Source organism: Lipotes vexillifer, unplaced genomic scaffold, assembly GCF_000442215.2.
Source record: "Lipotes vexillifer unplaced genomic scaffold, Lipotes_vexillifer_v1.1 scaffold440, whole genome shotgun sequence".
In the NCBI taxonomy this organism is placed as follows: domain Eukaryota; kingdom Metazoa; phylum Chordata; class Mammalia; order Artiodactyla; family Lipotidae; genus Lipotes; species Lipotes vexillifer.
In genome coordinates this window covers 1,971,067-1,991,607 of record NW_006778543.1, presented here as the reverse complement: position 1 = coordinate 1,991,607, position 20,541 = coordinate 1,971,067, and the positions used below count along the sequence as shown (strand labels likewise).

The 20,541-nt window shown below is 40.4% G+C and overlaps 1 protein-coding gene across 1 annotated transcript in view; it reads right to left on the bottom strand.

Annotated features, from left to right (window-relative positions):
- Positions 1–19,475, bottom strand: part of TNFRSF11B (TNF receptor superfamily member 11b) — a 28,716-nt gene extending 9,241 nt beyond the window's left edge. Inside the window, exons 1-2 of the mRNA XM_007451676.1 lie at positions 19,123–19,475; positions 66–435 (exon numbers count right to left, since the gene is read on the bottom strand). Of these exons, the coding sequence (XP_007451738.1) occupies positions 66–435; positions 19,123–19,152 (400 nt within the window). The 5' untranslated portion in view covers positions 19,153–19,475. The remainder of the gene's footprint in view (positions 1–65; positions 436–19,122) is intronic.
- Between the last annotated feature and the right edge of the window lie 1,066 nt (positions 19,476–20,541).

Genomic DNA, 20,541 nt, shown 5'->3' with positions numbered 1-20,541 from the left:
TTCCCTACTGCCTGACTTGGTGTGATGCTAATGAATTCGGCCGCATGTTGGAAGCGGATGCATACCAGCGAGTAGCACTCCAAATCCAGAGGGACAGCTCTTATGTTTCAAGCAGAACTCCAGCTCCAGGTAGCGCCCCTCCTCGCATTCGCACACGCGGTTATGGGTGCGATTGCACTCCTGCTTGACGTACTGCAGTTCCTTGCACACTGGGCTGCAGTACAGACACTCGTCGCTGGTGTGCCAGCTGTCTGTGTAGTAGTGGTCAGGACAAGGGGCACACAGGGTCTTCCACCTTGCTGTGCAGTGCTGTTTTAGGGAGGTGCCAGGAGGACATTTATCACACATCAGCTGACGAGAGGTTTCGGGGTCATAATGAAGGTACTTTGGAGGAAAGGTTTCCTGGGTGGTCCATTTAATGGAGATGTCCAGGAACTAGAAGAAGAAAGGGAAATCGTGGCATGTTAGCATGGAAATGGGGTGGTTCTTCTGTGCAAAAGCATCATTAACCTCAAAGACTCCTTTAATACCTGAAGCCTCATGCCCTTCCTGCCTACTGAGCTACAACCACAGAAAGTGAGTTCAGAAGCCATAATTCTTGCCTCTAAGTAGCTTAATCTCAAAGACCAAGATGGCAATAGCAGCAAAACATATTAAGTAAATCTAGCTCATAGATGGCTGGAGTGGAAAGCTCATCAAAATAGAAATGATTGCACTTAGATGCACCACTAAATAACCCATGTGCCCTGAGTGACACTTTACCTCCCTGGGCTTCAGGATTATCACTAGATTAGTGAGTTGGGTGAACTAGTGGTTCTCAGAACAGCTATACCAGAATCACCTAGACACCTTGATAACATGTAGATTCCTGAGATTTATATCCCTAAATATTCTGATTCCACAGATGTGAAGTTGGGGCTGGGGATTGAAAAATCTACTGCAGTGATTCCCACGTGTGGAGCCCATACTCAATAAATATAATTTATTCACTTGACGATAGTTGTGTCCCGGGCTCTGTTCTGGGCAACTGGGATACAGTAGTGAATAAAATAGTCAATAAACTCTGTCTTATGGAGTTTACCATCCAACTGGGGGAGTAAGAAAATAAATTACACATAAATTATACATTAGAAAATAAGTGGTGTAAAAAATGGTCAAGTAAAAAAGATTGGAAATATGGAGGGGAAGGTGGAGAGGTTACAAACTTTAAATGGAGTGGTCACAGTAGCATATTTAGGACGAGATGATATTTTTCTTTTAGTTTTCCCGTTCTAAGATGTAACGATTCCAAACATATGGTAAAGTAAACAGTTGGTGATTACAGTCATTCTGATCATTCATTCACTCATGCAACAGATATGTACTGCATGCCTACCAGAAATATACCAGAAGTATGCTGGTGAGTAAGATATGATCTTGGGACTTCCCTGGAGGCGCAGCGGTTAAGAATCCGCCTGCCAACTCAGGGGACGTGGGTTCGATCCCTGGTCCGGGAAGATCCCACGTGCCACGGAGAAATTAAGCCCGTGCGCCGCAACTGCTGAGCCTGCGCTCTAGAGCCCGTGAGCTACAACTACTGAGCCCACGTGCCCCAACTACCGAAGCCCACGGGCCTAGAGCCCATGCTTCACAACAAGAGAAGCCACTGCGATCGAGAAGCCCGCACACCGCAACGAAGATCCAATGCAGCCAAAAAGAAAAAAAAAAAAAAGGAAAAAGATACGATCTTTGTCTCTGTGCAGCTGGTAATCTACTGGAAAATTCCTAGAATTTTAAGACATATTTCCTCCATAACATCATATGGTGCAGTCTTGAATCTCCTAGGTGAATGATGTCTAGAAAATTAAATGACCACCTCTCTTAAGGTTAATTGGGAAAAACTTCAGGGAGCAGGCAGGGTTTCAGAAGTTTCCGTCCATAATGGCCGAAGAGCTGTGTGCGTAGGAGAAAGAAGATTTTGCAGGCAAGAGTACTGCTTGGGAAGGCAGCGCCACAGGGGCATTCTGTCTTGTAGTCTAGATCTCAGAAGGTCTTCAAGGGAACACTGAAATAGTTCTTCACACTAATTAGAAGAAAAAGTGTTGTTTGTGCGTAGGGGTGGTTTGTTTGGGTTTTATTGTTTGTTTCTGGTACAGGGATCAACACCGACTGTTCTCAGGCTTTGGGAAGGTGGCAGGCCAAACAATAATTTTTTCCAAACTCTCTTCTTTGCAGAACTCAGGAAATCTCACAGAAACCCACTGACCTGGAAGAAGTGTGCCAAGCTAGGGAAACAGCACTCCTTTTGAAAGAGGAATAACAAAGGTAAAGAAAGGCCTTTTTCATAAGCATTTGGGCATTTTAATAAGTAATTCTATACACTTCTTATTGGGACATGACAAGGGTCAGGGATGTCTGGACCTAATAGGAGCTGATAAACCAGATTGAAAGAATAAAAGATCTCACCTAGGGCCATGGACTTTTTAACTGAGAGCAATTTTCAGAGTGCTGTGGTGTAAGGGACTCCTAACCAACAAAAAGTAGAATACAGTGCAAAACCAGGGCTGCTTCGGTGGTATTTTCAGGACGCTCTCATGACCCGAGGGTTTTGGGGAAAAGTGTGTTCTTGAATTTCCCTGGGGTTTTCTATTGGCTCAGATAAACTGGGTCAACATTAGGAGAAAGAAGTGGACCAGTAACGAGTGAAAGCTCTGGTTTGGGCTTTGTCAGAAATAGATGGAATCTGTTCATTCAACACACATCTGTTGAGCATCTACCGTGTACCAGGCATTGTAGAAAATCTTAGCATGTGGTGGTGCACGAAACAAAGATGCTTTTCAAACTGCCCACAGTCTAGTGAGGAGGCAGAGAACATAGAAGGAAAGGAGTAAATAACTACAAATAACGATCAATGTTTTGAAGGAAATGAAGCAAGATGAACTGACTTTGTTGCTTCTTGGTCATTCGAATCATATTATGCTATATTTTTCAAGGCCCCTGTGTGGGCTTGGCTCAAATATTTCTAAAATATTCAACGCTAGGGAATGAAGTTTTCCTGATGCAACTCGCAAAGACACAGGAAAGCAATGAAAAATGCTTTTTTTCTCTTGATGTTCACTTTCAATTTCCTGAAAAGCCACTTTTGAGGGTTCTGTTCTTTCAAGAAGCTCAGCTCAGAGCTCCATAGGGATATGCCTTTGTCTAGCTTGCTGCTGCTGAGTGATCCCCATCCTGGTAGGGCTAGCAGTCCTGAGACTACCCCCCGCCTGACTTCCCATCACGCCCCCTTCCTCACACCAACGTGGCTCATTTACTCATCAGCGGACCCTTTTCTCTCTTACCAAGAAGTGACGAGGATGAGATGGGAAAACCCCACAGATGGGGCTTGCGTCCCTCACTACAAGCAGCCACACAAATACAAGACCTGACCAAGAATACTGATGCAATTTGTATTTTTCTAGGCAATTGGACATGACATTGTTGGTTTCCTGAAACCATGCTTAGGAAATTAGTTGCCATCTCTTCAAAATACAGGGAAGCTTAGGTGAAACAAATCCACAGAGAAAAAAATAAATAAATCAGGTTGACTTAAGGATTAGAGAGCAGTTATAATGGTGAAGGTCATTTCTCCTCGGCTACTGCGTGGAATGATCGTATTATATTTTTTAAAAAATCGGAAAGCCGTTAGGAACTGCAGACTTGTTTTCAGCAAGTTCCATTGGGCCTCTGTGTTTTATTTGAAAATTTTCCACTTTGGTAAAATGACAGAACTCTGTGTGGCCAATATTGGATACTGAGTCTCCCTACCTGGTTAGGCCCAATTCCTGCACCGAATTTCTGGAACCAGTTACTGGACAGAGGATGGGCAAAGTTAATAAAGCTCTTCATCTCAGTCCTCTCTCTCACTTTCTTCTGCCTTTCCTAGAAAAGCAATGAGGAAGAAGCCAAAGGAGGACAGACCATCTTAACACTGGCTCTATCTCCTTTGCCAGCTGATAATATTTAAAGTCTAAGAAGAGTTCAAAAATAAAGTTTTCTGTGAAGTGCACAACATAGCCACTGATGAATATCTGCAAAAGCTAGGACACGTACATAGGTGTCTATGCAGGAGCATGAAATTCTGTCTGTAAAAGAGGCCAGTCTGTTTTGGGTTATGCTTGTTTTTTAAAGAAAAATTAAATGGAATTTTCCCTCCATTTCTTCTTTCTTCCTCTCCCCATTCCCTATCCATCCATCCTCTGGTGTAGACCCCTAATCCTTGAAGGGAATCCAAAAGTCCTCTAATCTAGTGCCTCCCACCAGTCCAGGAATCCTTCCTGAAGCCCCCCATGTCTCTTTTCTTGAAAGGACAGTTCAGGCTCCATCTGTAGTAGCTTTGTCCCTTTCCTCACCTTCCATTTTTCTTTCATGTTGGACTGTGTTAAAGAATGTTCTCTTTCAAACCCAGCCATCTTTCCTCATCTATCAAATATTAGCAGGTGATGGTAGTGGGTGAAGGTGATGGGTGGGCTGAATTAGTTGTTCTCTGAAGCATTTTCTGGCTCTACCATTTTTCTTTCTAGCACTGTAATATTGACAGTTTGAGTAGCCAATGAACTTGGAAACAAATGTTTTGCTCTAACCCCCCTCCTACTTCTTGTTCCACTCTTTTATTTGTAAAACCCCTTTTTACAATACTTTGCTCTACTGTGCTTTGATTTATTGTGCTTCACAGCACAATATATGTGTTTTTTTACAACTGAACGTTTGTGGCAACCCTGTGTTGAGCGTCCATTGGTGCCATTTTTCCAACAGCACTTGCTCACTTTGTGCCTCTGTGTCACATTTTGGTAATGCTTGCAATGTTTCAAACTTTTTCATTATCATTCTATTTGCTGTGGTAATGTGTGATCAGTGATCTTTTTCTTTTTCCCCTGGCCATGCCACGTGGCATGTGAGATTGTAGTTCCCCAACCAGGGATGGAACTCGTGCCCCTGTGGTGCAAGCACAGAGTCTTAACCATTGGACCGCCAGGGACTTCCCTGTGATCAGTGATCTTTAATGTTATTATTGCAAAAAGATTATGACCTACTGAAGGCTCAGATGACAGCATTTTTTGACAATAAAGTACTTTTTAATTAGGGTATATACATTGTTTTGTAGACATAATGCCATTGCACACTTAATAGGCTACAGTATAGTGTAAATATAACTTTTATATGCACTGGGAAACCAAAAGGTTCATATGATGTGCTTTATTGTGATATTCCTTTGATTGTGGTGGTCTGGAATCGAGCCCACGATATCTCCAAGCTATGCCTATACTGCAGAACTCTCTTATCAACCTCCAGTTTTCAGATTCACCCATGCCTTCCATTCCCTCTGTAAAACCAAGGGCTGCCCCAGCACGCTGAATTCTTAGCCATGCCTTCTCCTTGAGCATTCCAGCTCCCATTTGCTCTCTTAAAAAAGTCAGTTGTATGTTTGCTGCTGACTCTGTTATGCTCATTGTATGTATGTGTCTGTATATGCTGTAGTTGTAACTATAGTTGGGAGACTCAAATATTATGTAAACCAGTAAGCATGGGTGTGAAAAAATTATTTTTCTATGAAAAGTAAATTGAATGCTTGGGGGACGACTTGATAAAGTTGAGGCATGGAAAAACAAAACAACAACAACAAAACCCTACCATAGAATTTGAGGTAGCTGAGACAACTGCAAAAACAAAATGGGGAAAACATCCAGAAGGATTATATAATCAATTTATTTCAAAAATATCTTTAAGTTCCAAAACTGAAATGGATGGGCAATACATTTTAGATAAGGGTTTTGTAAGAAAGACAGCATGGGACTCCAGGTAGCCAACACAGATTCTAAGAAAGGCCTTGACTGTATCTCAAAATACAGGTGAATGAATGTCTATTTAAATGTTTTAAGTCAAAATAAAATATTTAAGATATAGGTATGCAATTTTTATTATTAAATGCTTTAACTGATCTTTCAATTAATCACATAACTCTTAGTCCCAAACATAAAATTTCTAACAAAATTCCCCATATTTAGGAGTTACATGGTAGTGGAAAGAAAAATGGGCAATATGAAGGTAGAATTCTGTTTTGTCTATTCCATTCTAACAAACACACATTAAATCTCTGTGCCAGGCGGTGAACTAAAAAATAATCTTTATAACACATTGGTTGGTACCTACTTTATGATGTTTTACCATTATCATCATTAAGTCTCCACAAGCTACAAAATGAGTCTTAGAATGATCAACCATGCCAGGTCACAGTAATTAGTAGAGGCAGAATTAAAACCCAGAGCATGTGCCATAGAATACTATTGTTTGGCCATATCCTTTAACACTTACTAAATGCTCTAACTTATGCTATAGCCTTCATGCATAGTCCAAAAGTAAGCCCTAAAATGCTAACTTTTCGTTCAGATTCGAGAGCATAATGATAGGAGATCACGAAAGTGAGGAGGTCAACCAAAGCCTTCCCAAAGTCTAGATGAACTGATGATTTTTCTTTCTTTGTGCTAAGACTAGCTCTTGTCCAAAGTTACTGAGATGGAAATTTCTTAGATGGCAAGTGATTTCACTACAGCAGGCTACCAATATATGCTTCTCCTTAAAGGATACAAGAATACACTTCCTCCAGCAAATTTATTTTTGCATGATGCAATGCAGCCAGTCGCATACCACTGGGCTTGCTCTCTCTGGTATACAGAACCATGAGTGACCCAGTGGGTTTCCGTTTATGGAAAATTCATTAAAAGGAGCCCACACAAAGCTTGAAATAACTACTTGGTTTGGGAGTTCCTTTTGTGATCCCTCGTCATGATCTTTGCCACAGAAAACTATTTGAGGACTCTCCAGAGTTAGCTAAACTTCTGGTCAGTTTGGAAACCATAGTATTTTACAGTTCATCTTAGCCAAGAAAGGAAACATTCAGGATATATATCATGGTGAGTTTCCTAAAGATCTCTTGTAGTATAAACTATGAAGCTTTTTTTTTAAAAAAAAAAAAAAAACCTCTTTTCCTATGAAGGTTAGTTTACTTGACTTTCTATAGTCTTACTGTGTAGTAACTTCTTTCCTATTTCCTCCATTCCTTAAATAATTTATTTATTCATTCATTCAGTGAACATAGTAATTGAAACAATTACTATGCTCTGGAAATATTGCTAAGCAATGGGGTTGAATAAGTTAATGTTTCTGTTTGCTAGAACATTCATCCAAAAGCCTAGGCTGATGTAAAATACCCATAAATCACTGCAAAACAATTGGAGGTAAAACAGAGGAAAAAGAGGATCAAGAAAAGGCTCAATAGAGAAACAGGTCAGAAATGAGGAGAAGCTGAAATTAGTGGTAAGGAGAGGAAGGGATAGGTATGATATATTAGCTGATTGCATGGGGAGGGAGGTACTAGAAATAGCAAATAGAGAACATGCCCATGAATTCTGACTGCTAGATATGTGGTGTTGCCATTAATTACCAACAGCAGGAGGAGGAAGCAGTTATGGAGGAAGACAGTGAATTTAGTTTTGGATTTTCCAACTATGAGACTCAAGTGATGATGTCGAGTAGACACGTAAGTACGTGTATTGGGTATTCAGGATAGAAACGCAGCTAAAGGCACAGATTTCAGGGTTATGAACACATAAATGGCTCTAGAAACAGAGAATAGGATGGCATTACCCAAGGATATTGTACAGAAGAAAAGAAGATTAAAATGTTAACCTTTGGAACCTACAGACATTTGCAAGATGGGATGAAAAAGAGGGGAAAAAATGTAGGGATATCACAGAAAGTTTCAAGAAGAATGCTAAATGGATAATGTATAATAATATCTAAAAAGCGTACAGCTTTTAGATCCATTAGATTGATGTGAATTTACCGGAGCACTTTTAGCTGGAAACCTGCATACCAGGGTTCCAAGCTCAGTTCGACCACCAGCTTAATAACCCTTGGCCGTTATCTTACCTCTAAAATGAGAATAATCCTTATTTTATCTATCCCTATACAACTGTTTTAAAATTAGTAAAGGGACACAAATAAACTTGGTAAAGAATAAGATTCCCGACAAGAATGAGTCATTATTACATATGCTAATTACATAGGAGGTGGGAAATGGGAGACATTTTGAATCAGACTCATTTTAGGAGACATTTTGAAGTTTCTTGTTCAGTAGGGAGTAACACACCTAAAATATGCCATAAGTCGATTATCTATCCTATTCTTAATCATCTCCAGGAAAAGCATCTCTGACTTGTTTTTAAAATCAGTTTCAGTATCTTCCCAACTTGTATCACTTGCTTGGTCTAAGTAAAATATTTCAAGGCAGTTCCACAGATTTGCTTAGAGGGCCCAGATAGAAAAGGATTTGTTTCCATACACCTTAAATGCTTAGCATGGTGTCTTATACATAGCAAGTATTCAATATATCTATTTTAATTTTATTCAATTCAATAGATATTGAGTACCTACTATGTGTAATTAGGATTACTGGTGATTCTACAGACACAGATAAATAGCCTCCATGTAAAGGATAAATTTTCAAGGACAACGACAAAATCTGCAGCTTTCTCATCTGTAAAATGATAGTGATGACAGAATTTGCTTAAAGGAAGATTTTCTTTAAGCATCTTTCATTTTGCTTGGCATTTTTCATGTACTGTTCCACTTGTATTTAGCTTCTATTTTAAAGGTAAGTGTGTAAAAAAGCAGGTAGCTCATTTGAGAGGTTTATCTCCTGCTGCCAGTTCCCCACCTGAGGGTCTACCACTGCTTAATAATTTCCGCAATAGCCAGGATTAGGTCTCTAGGTAAGGATGTAGAGCAAATGCATTAAATCTGGTCATCTACTAGGAACTGATTTGCTGCCAACAGCTTTTGCTAGGTAAACAGGAGAAAGGAAACACAAGCAATTATGATTTATTAGATGAATCACTGGGCCAAATTTTACACTCTTTTGCTTCCCTTGGGGCTGAAGAACTGTCTCCAGGTAAAACTTAACTTTAAATGAGTTTTTTTCGGTTCCCTTCAAGAAGTTTCCTTTAGTTGTTTGGAGGCTTTTAAAATTAATTAGCAGTACCTTGTTTATGTTTGGAATCAACCAGAATTGTCAGAACAGATTTGCTTATGAGGCTTGTGCTGCTTCAGAGGAGTTTTACAGATAATTAACATTTGATAGATTAACAAATAAATGAGAAGGACAAAAGAACTTGTAATGCAGGTAAACACTTCAAACTTCCCGAGGGAGATGTGTAGAAATCTCCCACATTTTGGATCTCAGATCTTAATATTTCTTCTCTTGGACTTCTATTAATCACCAGATTTGAGATATAGCATCAGTTCTGAAAATTTCAACACAACAACAGGGCTGGTTGCAATTTTTCTTATAATTATGTCCATTCAGGCCCACTTGACAAGCACAAGGGTGATATCACTAGTTCACTTTTCCAGCTACAGTCCCTGGCATTTTGAGCTCAGAATGGGCAATACATTTTAGTATGTTGAATTTTTTTTTTTTTTTTTTTTTTTTGTGGTACGTGGCCCTCTCACTGCCGTGGCCTCTCCCATTGCGGAGCACAGGCTCCGGACGCGCAGGCTCAGCGGCCATGGCTCACGGGCCCAGCCGCTCCCCGGCATGTGGGATCTTCCTGGACCGGGGCACGAACCCGTGTCCCCTGCATTGGCAGACAGATTCTCAACCACTGTGCAACCAGGGAAGCCCTAGTATGTTGATATTTTTGAACATCAATTTTTAAATTCCATTTTATATCTACTTTTCCTCAAAGATAATACATTGCTCACATCATCCTGTGAGTCAATCTGGTTGCTAATGATCTAGATTAAAGCCCAATCAATATATGGTCAAGGGCAGCTGGTGAGAGAAAGTTAGAAAAGAACAGCCATGGTGGTTATGAAATGGAATAGAAACTAGAAATGGAAATGGAATAAAACAGGATGTGATTTAAACATGTAGACATTTATCTCGTGCCTACAACATGCAAAACATCATACTGGAAGCCCTGGGTGATATGCTGAATATAATAACATAGTATATTATAACATCATTACATAATAGGCTCTATACTGAGCCCTTTCTTCACATGCTATTGTCATCCATCCCCTCCGACCACCTCTGAGGTGATAGTATTAACCCCATTTTATAGATGAAGAAACAGTCTCAGAGAAGTTGAGTGACTTGTCAAAAGTCACAGAGCTAGTACACATCTGAGCTGGATTCAAATCCAATCTTGTCTGAACCTAAGCCTTTAACAATTGACTGTTCCCCCTGGGAACCTGCAGTATTACTAAAGAGATAGGCATATAAATGATCGCCTATGACACAAGGTAAAATTCAGTAAGATCTATATTTTGTCTATCCGTCCATACATCCATCCATGCCATCCCATCCCCTATCTATCTGTCATCTATCTGTCTGTCTATCTATCTTTCTATCTATCTGTCTATCTATCATTTATCTCTGTGAATAAATTCTTCTCTGTCTTCTGCCCTGGAATGCAGTAGTTCACACAGCCTCTCTGGAAGATGGTCTTGTGAGACTGAGCAATCAGTTGCACTTTATACTAAGCAGCAGCTTCTCAGTGATGCACCCCCTTGAAGTTGCCTTCCTTTTTTGCTTACTCTTCTTTCACCCGCTCTTGCTTCCCTAGGATTGCACTTTTCCAATAAGGAGCTAAAATATAAAGCGTTTGCCTCATGCTCTATACCCTAATGGGTCTGGACTTAGAATTCAAGTCCAGTAAGGAGGCCAGGACATTTAATTTCAACAGAAAAAAAAACAAAGACAAAAACATGGTGACCCCCTCCAGCTGAAGGAGGAGCTGAAAAAAGGATGAAAAAACACATTGCAATCACTTTGACCAAGGATATGACTCTGAGCCGCATCCCAGGACATTCTTAACCCCGGCAGAGAAGAGAACTCTGGTTGAAGGAACCCAGAAGCTTTGCTCTGCTTTATGGATATTTTTCACTGGACTCAGCTGCTAGATGTAAGCTCCTACAGGACAGAAAAAACTTCTGAGGTCACCTTAGGGAAAATTACTTAACTTCTCTGAACCTGTTTCCTTGCCTATAAAATAGATACCAATCTCCACATTAGAGGATTTTTTGTGAAAATGAAGGTTGTTAGCATTGCCACCTGTTCAGGACCTAGGATGATATAGAAATTAATATCTGGAACATGGTTGGTTTGCTGTGAAAGAGGGCAAGAGAAAAAAGTGTTGGGGGTCATATATGGACAATTAAGTGTTCTAGTGTGGAAGTGACTTCTATCATTTACACTCACAAGTCACTGCCAGAACTATGCACACCCCTACCCCCTTGCTCCCCAGAGAAAACTAAGAACTACGATCTTACCGTGTTTCTGAAAGGGAGAAGAATGGAAAATGTTTACAAGCGGCACTAACGGCTACATCACTGTGCAGCATCCATCGCTCACGCTTTCTGGTTGACCTTTACTTTAGCACAATCTGGTTGATTGTTTTCCTTTTACTGGACGTTAGAAGAGAAAGGAAACAGTGTGGGAGCAGAGGGATGTGTCTAACAGCCCATGTAGAGTTCCAGTGCAGTATTTAATGGTCATGCCAACCCACCCATTATCATGCTTATTTCACCTGACCGTTTGACACTTATTCCAAAGAGCAGTATGCAGTGGTCAAGTACTTCCTTGTGAATACAGATTGAAAACTCTGCTCAAAAGGAGTCTAAGGAGATTGCTGGTGACCATAATTATACCGCTTTAGTAAGTCCTGAGGGAATGTCTTGGACCTGGCTTCTAACTATATGGGATATGAAAATACACACATTAATAGCTTCTATGCTAGCTGAAGACAAAAAAAGGACTTGTTTCAGAATGAAAAAATAGTTTTTAGTTTAAAAGAATAATCTGTGATCCTAAAGCCCAGATCTAGTCTTGCTACTTAAAAGCAGGCGACATTTCAAAAGCTGCTTCCTCTCGTGATCTCATTGATTTAAACAGAATTTCTTATAAATGAAACCAATTGGGCAGAAGAAACTTTGACAATTGCAACAAAATAGATTTTTTTTTAAAATGTCTTTGGTATACTTTTTTCATAGATAACTAAGTCCATTTGATCTTCGTATGTCTGGAATATTAGCAGGTATATAGTAAAAAATTTTGATTCATTTTTTAATGACAAAGGCTTAAAACCAAAGCAGACCTTCCACGCATCACCTGATCCAACACCCCTATTTTAGAGATGAACAAAGTAAGACTCAGAGAAGTGAAGTCACTGACTGGACCTCAGAATCTAAGGCAAAACTGAGAAATAAAATCCCTTGCTTCTTGTCTGCTGTTGTAGAGCTCTTACTGTCATTACACCTCACAAATGAATTCCTAAATTACTTTTGTTGGTGTTGGTGTTGGTGTTGGTGGTGATGCCAACTGCTGGTGGAGGGGGGCTTTCTAAAGAGTAAGGTCTATGATATCCATATTTTCTAAGAATAAAATAGTTTTTTTGAACAAGAAAGTACCATTACATGGCAAGGGAGATTTGGGGATCAAAGACCAGAGAAGAAAACTGAATTTACTAAAGATGGTCACAAAGCTTAGATGAATTACTATCTTATTTTAAATCTAAATTCATCTTGACACAGATTTTCCTACTTTAAAGTTGATTATTTAAGAGGCTCTTATAGAAAATGCTTCCAAGGTGCAGACTAAATTGTAGTGAAAATCCTAAGGCTACTCTTTTTAGTTTTAAAGAAGATGCTTCAAGGAAATTAAACAATGTTTTCACAGTATTAAAACTATAATACTAAAGAGATTGATTTTTTAAAAATCCCAATAAGAAGGTAATAAATCAGGGCTTTTTGGAGCACACTACTTTTTTAGAAGTATGACCTTCAGAAATGACCTTTCATTTCCTCCTGCATCCTCTATCCATTTATGGTCTGGCTGATTCAGGTGCTTCTGAGACATTAGGGTGAAAAAAAAAAAAACCTACCCAAGCACCTGGAAAGTTATGTCACCTTGTAGTTGAGAGAAACCATTTTAGTGTGTCTGTAGACTGTTCTGGCCTTTGGAACATTCATTTAGCAAGGCCAGGTAAATGTGAGAGGGAGCGGGTACCACACAGCTTCTTACCTAATGTGTTGTAACACTATTCTTATCCCTACAACTGTCTAAAAGAATTCTTTTTTTAGACTTTCTATGCTAGTTACCCCAAAATAAATATTCTGTGGTAGTGAGTTCCAAAAACTAATTACATGTCACATAAAAATACCGTGTGTATTTCAAGTTGGCTATACCTCACTCTTTCTTCTTGCATAGATAGTTTACAGATGTTGCTAGGATTTCTGATTGACTAGTTCCTGCTCTTGTGGGTTGCTAAGTTTTATTTTGATTTTTGTTTTCTTTTCTAAACATGGCTGCTATTACTGTTCATATTTGCATTTTGTTTACCTGACTATCAATATCAGAAATGTACTCTGCAGCTGCTTCCTCCTTTCCTCTCTTGCCCTGTGAAATATCCTTCCCTATGGCTTAAAAACAAACAAACAGAAAAAACAAACAAACAAACAAAAAACCCATTCTATGCTCATGACCCAGATTTTCTTATCTCAAGTCCAGGCTTCCCCTGTGCTCTGAACTTTTTTGAATCCAAATGCCTATTTGACATCTCCATTGGGATATTTTACGAATGTATCAAATTTATCAAACCAAGAATGAACACTTGATGGGAAGGTCAAAAAGGGGATTCAGCTGAGGTTACGTAGCACCTGCAAGGGTATACATATAAATCTGGTTCATTTTTGTTGCTCTCTTAAGAATGGACCTTCACGACGGTATTGGTATGTATCTTCATAGTAGAAATGGACAAAAGAATATTTAAAATACTGGTCAGGTGGGTAGGGTGTTATATTTATATTTTGAAAGAGATCAAAGCTAACTTTAAAATGTTAGATCTCCAGCAGTAAGCTACATTCTGTTGGGATATCCATGGAAATTGCTGGTAGGTTATACACACACCCCAGCAAATCTCACCATAGCTCCTTTGACTCAGCAAACACACATTTAGTGTCAGGTACTGTGCAGACCTGAGGGCTATAAATACGAATCAGATGAAAATTTATGTTTGCAAAGAGCTCATATGTTGTTTACCACAGGTGTAGTACTATCCCCTAGAAGTTCTGGAAATTCGTGGGTGATTTCTGTTGTCACAGTTTCTATGTGCTGCTAAATGTCCCCAATGATCAAGAATAATCCCATGTCCCACATACTTTCAAATGTCCTATTGACTGATATAAGTGATCTAAGTTAAAAAAAAACAAACCAACCCATTTATCATTATATGAGCCTGGATTTGAACTCCATTTTATATATTTATATACACACACATATATATATATATACACGCACATATATACACATATGTAAATATATATAAATATATATACACAAACACGTATACATATGTGTATACATATAAAGTGGGTTTTGCATGATTTTTATACATATTGAATTTTCTAGGAATTTAACAACACAAAATTTGATAGAGGGTTGTACTTTGTTTTGTTTAAAACTTTAGCGAGATTTGTTCTCCATTCAAAAAATCACAGCACCAAAGCCAGGACTGATCATGGTTTTGAACCCCAATGTGACACATGCGCACCCGTCTTTGTTCCTCCTAGTCTGTTCATGGCAATTCTATGTAAAGATGCTAATACAACATTACTTCACTAAGTCTTCTGGTGAAGCTTATTTTATTATAAATTACTTTCTTTTTATTTCTCCTTTATAGTATAGTTATGCCAGTATATTGATTTTTTAAAATTCTGTATGTAGGTAAAATATAGGCGCTCTAAATTTCATTTCAGGAGAGCAAGGGAGTTGTTACAAAGGGTTTTTTGTTTGTTTGTTTTGTTTTGTTTTTTGCAGTACGTGGGCCTCTCACTGTTGTGGCCTCTCCCGTTGCGGAGCACAGGCTCCGGATGCACAGGTTCAGCGGCCATGGCTCACGGGCCCAGCCGCTCCACGGCATGTGGGATCTTCCTGGACCGGGGCACAAACCCGTGTCCCCTGCATCGGCAGGCGGACTCTCAACCACTGCGCCACCAGGGAAGCCCACAAAGGGTTTTTTTTAATAAGTGCATGGAAGAAGTCTGATCTGATGGAGAGCTACTGCTCTACAGAGTAAGACACTCAAATATACAGATAACGTTGGCATCTCTGCTCCATAGTAAACAACATCGGGGTAGCCAAGCATCATTAGGTAAGGCGTTGAATAATGCAAACATAATTTTTTATAAAATTACTCTTTCTCTGAAATATACTTTCCAGTCCTCTTTTTTGGGGCTGCAAAGGAGAAACTCAGGCTAAAGGAAATACTGCTGGTCAACGAGATGCAAAAGGAAATAATGCTTTTCACAGAAAGCTTTCACAAAAAGGGAAGATGCAGGCAGAGGGGCTGAGAGTTGCTTAGAGCAAAACCCAGCTGGCAAGTTAGTGGATAGGAGAGCAAGAATATTTGAGTGTGTGCTTAGCGCCCCTTTGATAGACACCGCCATAGCTCTCCTTCTAGAACTAAGTGGATAAAACATCTGGCACAGAAAGCCTTCTTCCCTGACCAGTGGAATTTGACAACTGTGGTTTTACCCTAAGAAGTAAAATTAAAGACCAGACTGAAATTAGGAATTGTGCTGATGATTCATGGGTGATCGAGGCCAGAAAGGTTGCTAGGGACAGAGGTTCAGGACTGTTGTGGACTGAGTATATGTTAGATTCTCCCCAAAACTTCAGTTATCATTCTCTTAAACAAACAAACAAAAAGGCTAGACAGATATACTCAACCACTGGGGGAGGGGAAGGAAACCAAAACAAACAACAACAAAAGGAGGACGGACACATCAGGCAGTGGTCCAGGGAAAAAACATTTACTACCCCCCAGTTCTTCACCCCGCCCCCCAACCCCAAGCCCTAGTGTCTCACATTAATTCAGAGCTTAGCTTTGAGAAGGTCAATGGATGGTTCTAGAGCTCCATGTTGGGATGTTTCAGCCACCAGTTAAAATCTAGTCCTAGACCAGGATGTTCCTAGTCTAGGGAGGCTCCTTGAGCAACCGTGAAAGAAATAACTTGGTGATGTGACCACCTCATCTCGCAGAGTAGGTCTCCAATTAGCTACATCAGTGAGCATTCCAGAAAGCCCATGACTATGGCATTAGTCCTAATGACCACACCCCCTCAGTGCTTGCTTACAGGCATATCCTCTGCTCTCACAAAAAGAATCTAGAATTGGGGGCTTCCCTGGTGGTACAGTGGTTGAGAGTCTGCCTGCCCATGCAGGGGACGCGGGTTCGTGCCCCGGTCCGGGAGGATCCCACATGCCGCGGAGCGGCTGGGCCCATGAGCCATGGCCGCTGAGCCTGCGCGTCCGGAGCCTGTGCTCCGCAACGGGAGAGGCCACAACAGTGAGAGGCCCGCGTACCGCAAAAAAAGAATCTAGAATTGTACTTTGCTTCACAATTTTACCTTGTTCCACTTCTTAGATTCAGGATGCCTTGATTTTATCTCCAACAGTGAAACATTCTATTGCTCCTTCAAGGTAATAGTTGGTGGCCATCTCTCCCTCCCTTGAGCTTCGTCAGCACTTTGTGTATGTAATTCACTTGGGTCTAGAGCGTCCTACAGTTATCTGTGAGCATGAGGCTAGAAGCTAGTGTTAATATGGAACAGGAACTTTATGGGGTTATCTTGCATGTGTGCATATTATTATCTCTATTTTATAGAAAACTAAAACTCAAGAGAGATGTAAATTACCACACAATCTTTTATCAAGTAAGCAGTGGTACTGGTATTTGAATTTTGATCCAAAATAACCAAGCTCGTAACCACTGCGCAGCAACTTTCTTTATGAGGTCCTGGAAGGCAGGATCTTTTATGTTCCCAAGTCACCTAGTGCTTCTCCTTTTGTTATTCTTATTATACATCCAATATCTGCTTTTCCCATTAGGCTATGTGGTCCATGGGGACAGAAATCGTGTCCATGTTTTCCATTCTGTCCCTAGTGCCTAGTGGCATGCCTGGTACAAAGGACTAAATAGCTGTAATGCTTCCAGTTCTTAGAACTACATCTTGGTGTTTACAAAAGGGCATTTGGACTCTTCACGTGTTAAGTACAAAGTATCTTTTTTCCATTATTTATAAAATAAAGTCAATCTCAGAAACTACAGAAAGGAAAAGGGAAATCATTCCTATTTAAAGTATTTACTGTGTTCAAGACAATAAAAGGTTTCTCTTTTGATAATGCTGTATCATCGACCATTAGTAGATGCTGTATTATCTAAATATATATCTTCAACCATATACAGACCAGATATCAAAACATTTGTCTACTTATTATTTTGAAACACTTATTATTAAGTATATATATATTATTTAATGGAAATTCTAAAATTTAAAAGTTACTGATAATATGTTTATTATGAATTAGTCTATGACAGCATATAAAAGGCTAGGAAGAATAAAAGGGTACCCATTTTAATAGCAGAATTATTTATACTAGCCAAAAACTAGAATGATTAAGTCAATTGTGGTGTAGCCATGCAATGGAATACTACACAGCAGTGAAAATGGATGAGCCTTTGTACATCCAACACTGGAGACGATCTCACAGTAGAACCTTAAGTGAAAGCAAACCGATACAAAAAAGTACATAAAGTTCATTTATATAAAGTTCAAATATAAGCAAAACTCATCTCTGGCATTGTAAGTCAGAATATTGATTCCTCTAGCCACAGCCGTAGTGGTGACAGGGAGAAAGCCCAGGAAGCTTCTAGGGTGTTGGTAATGTGGTGTTGCTTGATCTGGGTGCTGGCTCACAAGTGTTCACTTTGAGAAACTCAGACACTTATGATTTGTGCAATTCTCTATATGTGTCCTGTTTTAATAAAGCTTCACTTTTTAAAAAGTTCTCCACACTATCCATATTGGTCGAGTTATTTTATATAATATACATACACACATACACATATCGGTATTATATGTAGTGGTACATAAGATTAGCATACTTAAGTGTGGACTCCTGTTAATCTACCTTTTCTTTAGTTACTTTGCTATTTATTTACTTATTTATGTTTGTGTATCCCAGGAACTAATTGGAAGACTTCCTAGCCTTCCATTCACTCTTTGTGGGTTGGACATTGATATTCATGCAGTTACTGCAACAACTTCCAAAACACATATGTGGCTTAAATATGGATTTTCCTATCCTTTCATGAATGTCTGATTCATGTCTCAATGCATTCCACACTCTAGTGACATAAAGGAAATAACCCATTGGTCATAGAATAATCTACATACAAATCTTATTAATTTGACTGGTCAAAATCCAAATTAAAAACAAAAAAAGAAGCTAAAAGTTACAGAGATTCCTTCTTTTCCAAATTGTATGTGTAAAATAACTTTTAGCTCTATTTAGTGCTGAACTTCAATTATTTAATATATTTTAGAACCTAATTAACATTATCTCACATTACATTGAAATTGAGAACTGAAATATCCCATTTTGATAATAAAAAGTTAGTAAAATGTTAAACTTCACAGTAAAGAATGTGTGGGCATATGTGATCTTTGGTGCCACTTATTCAAAATTTCCCATAGCATTTGCTTAAGTGGGGAATGAGCCTAATGATGTATCGTATCATATTCAGTGCATCCAAACTTTATTCTAATTACAATAGTTTTAAGAAGACTGACATCTCCCAACTTATCTTGATTCTAAGAGACCACTTTATTCTAATGATAATAATAATAATGATGATAATGATGCTCAGGTTAACTAAGCAAAGCTGGTATGAACCATCTGAGATGAAGAAAGACAATAAATAGAATGGATAAAAAATCATTCAAATAAAAACGGTCCAGAGCTCGTCTCTTCTCCATAAACCCAGCAGGAACTTTCCAGTGTAAAGGGACACCCTAGGAGAAGCACAATAAGCTTGAAAGAGGTCTCCTGTTCCAACCTGACCCCAAATCTCTCCTGGGAGAGGAAGCAAGTCGAGCTTTTTCCCCATCAGTCCTCGGGGAGGTCGGGAGGCCGGGAGGCGAGAAGCCTCCCCAGGCGCCCGGGACACCGGTGCCCGCGTCCCCGGACCAGGGACTTACCACGAGCGCGCAGCACAGCAACTTGTTCATTGTGGTCCCCGGGAAACCTCAGGCGCTCGGAGGCGGCGGCTGCGGGGTGAGCGCTCCGGTGCGTCTCTGCAGCCCGTGAACTCATCACGTTATATATAGCGTCCCGGCAACAGGAAGTATCGGCTTCGCTTTGATCATTCGTTCCCTATCTGGACCAAACTTTGCACCTTTCTTTTTTAGGAACCTTGGGCGGGAGCGGGGGAGTGGGGCTGGGGTCCGGGCTTAACGCTTTCAGAGCCAGGGCGGAAAGAAACGGCGCGGTGCGGGGGGGCGGTGGGCGGTGCTGGGACGGGGATGTCTGGCCCCTGGGAGGCGGAAAAAAAAAAAAAAAAAAAAATCCACTGCTATTTTGACTGGGATTGTAAAAAAGTTCAGAACTAATTTTGGAATAACTGCAACTTTTACAATACTCAGTTTCCTTCTTCAGAAACCTGATATATTGCTAGTTTAAAAAAAAAAAAAAAAAAAAAAAAAAGCCACCGGGCTGCGGAACAAGGCGGCTGCTGTCTACGCGCGGCTCTGAGGTTTCCTGACCCCTTCCCGCCAGCGGCCGGCCTCCTGGCAGCCGCGGCCGGCGGTGGGAGGGCTGGGCGCACGCTGCGTAGCTGCTGCTGTGCTGGGCTTCTCCACCCCGAGCGTCAGATTCAGCCAAGATCCGGGCGCAGCCTGCAGTGCGTCCCAGACACCGTATTCCGCTCTTGTCTGATCCCCTTCTCAGCGGTTTCTGAGCCCTCCAATAACAAGCCTTCTCATTCATGCACTGCACTGTCTCAGAGCACTGCTCTGGGAGTTTGCAGTCATTAATCTCCAAGGTTGCATAGACATGTAGAAGGAACTCCTCTAACTTGTCTGGTTCTAAAGCCCATGCTTTTTCCTCTTCACCGTTTGTTGCCTGGGGTAGTTAGAGCCAGAGATAATCAGCCCAGGAAAACTTCCTGCCTAGGGCAGGAAACAAGCTTTCCTTGCAAGCTGTGGGATACATTCGCTGCTGTTTTCTTCATCAACACCATCATCATCAAAGGGTCATTGGTACCTTCTTGTCCTACCTACTGAACTTCTGGAGTTGCCTCTTCGAGGTCTTTCCACCGCCCCCAAGCTGTTGGCGGAAGTCTGGTGCTTTTCCTGAAGTGTTCTTGTCTCCCCCATCCACTCCCGCCAGCTGCTTATCTGAAAGTCGGACCTGATGACGTCTAAAGTGTAGACCCATTTTGAGGGCTTGCAGTTTACTGATTTGCTCTCAGGTTGCTACCAGAACTCTTTGCTTGCAGATGCTTAAAAACCACTGCAGAGCCAGTCTCCCCAACAGGGCCAAGTGTTCAGTTCTATCTCCTGAGAAGGTCAATTTCTGCTTTTCACCAGAGTTCAAGGAGAGGAAGGTGAAGAGAATCA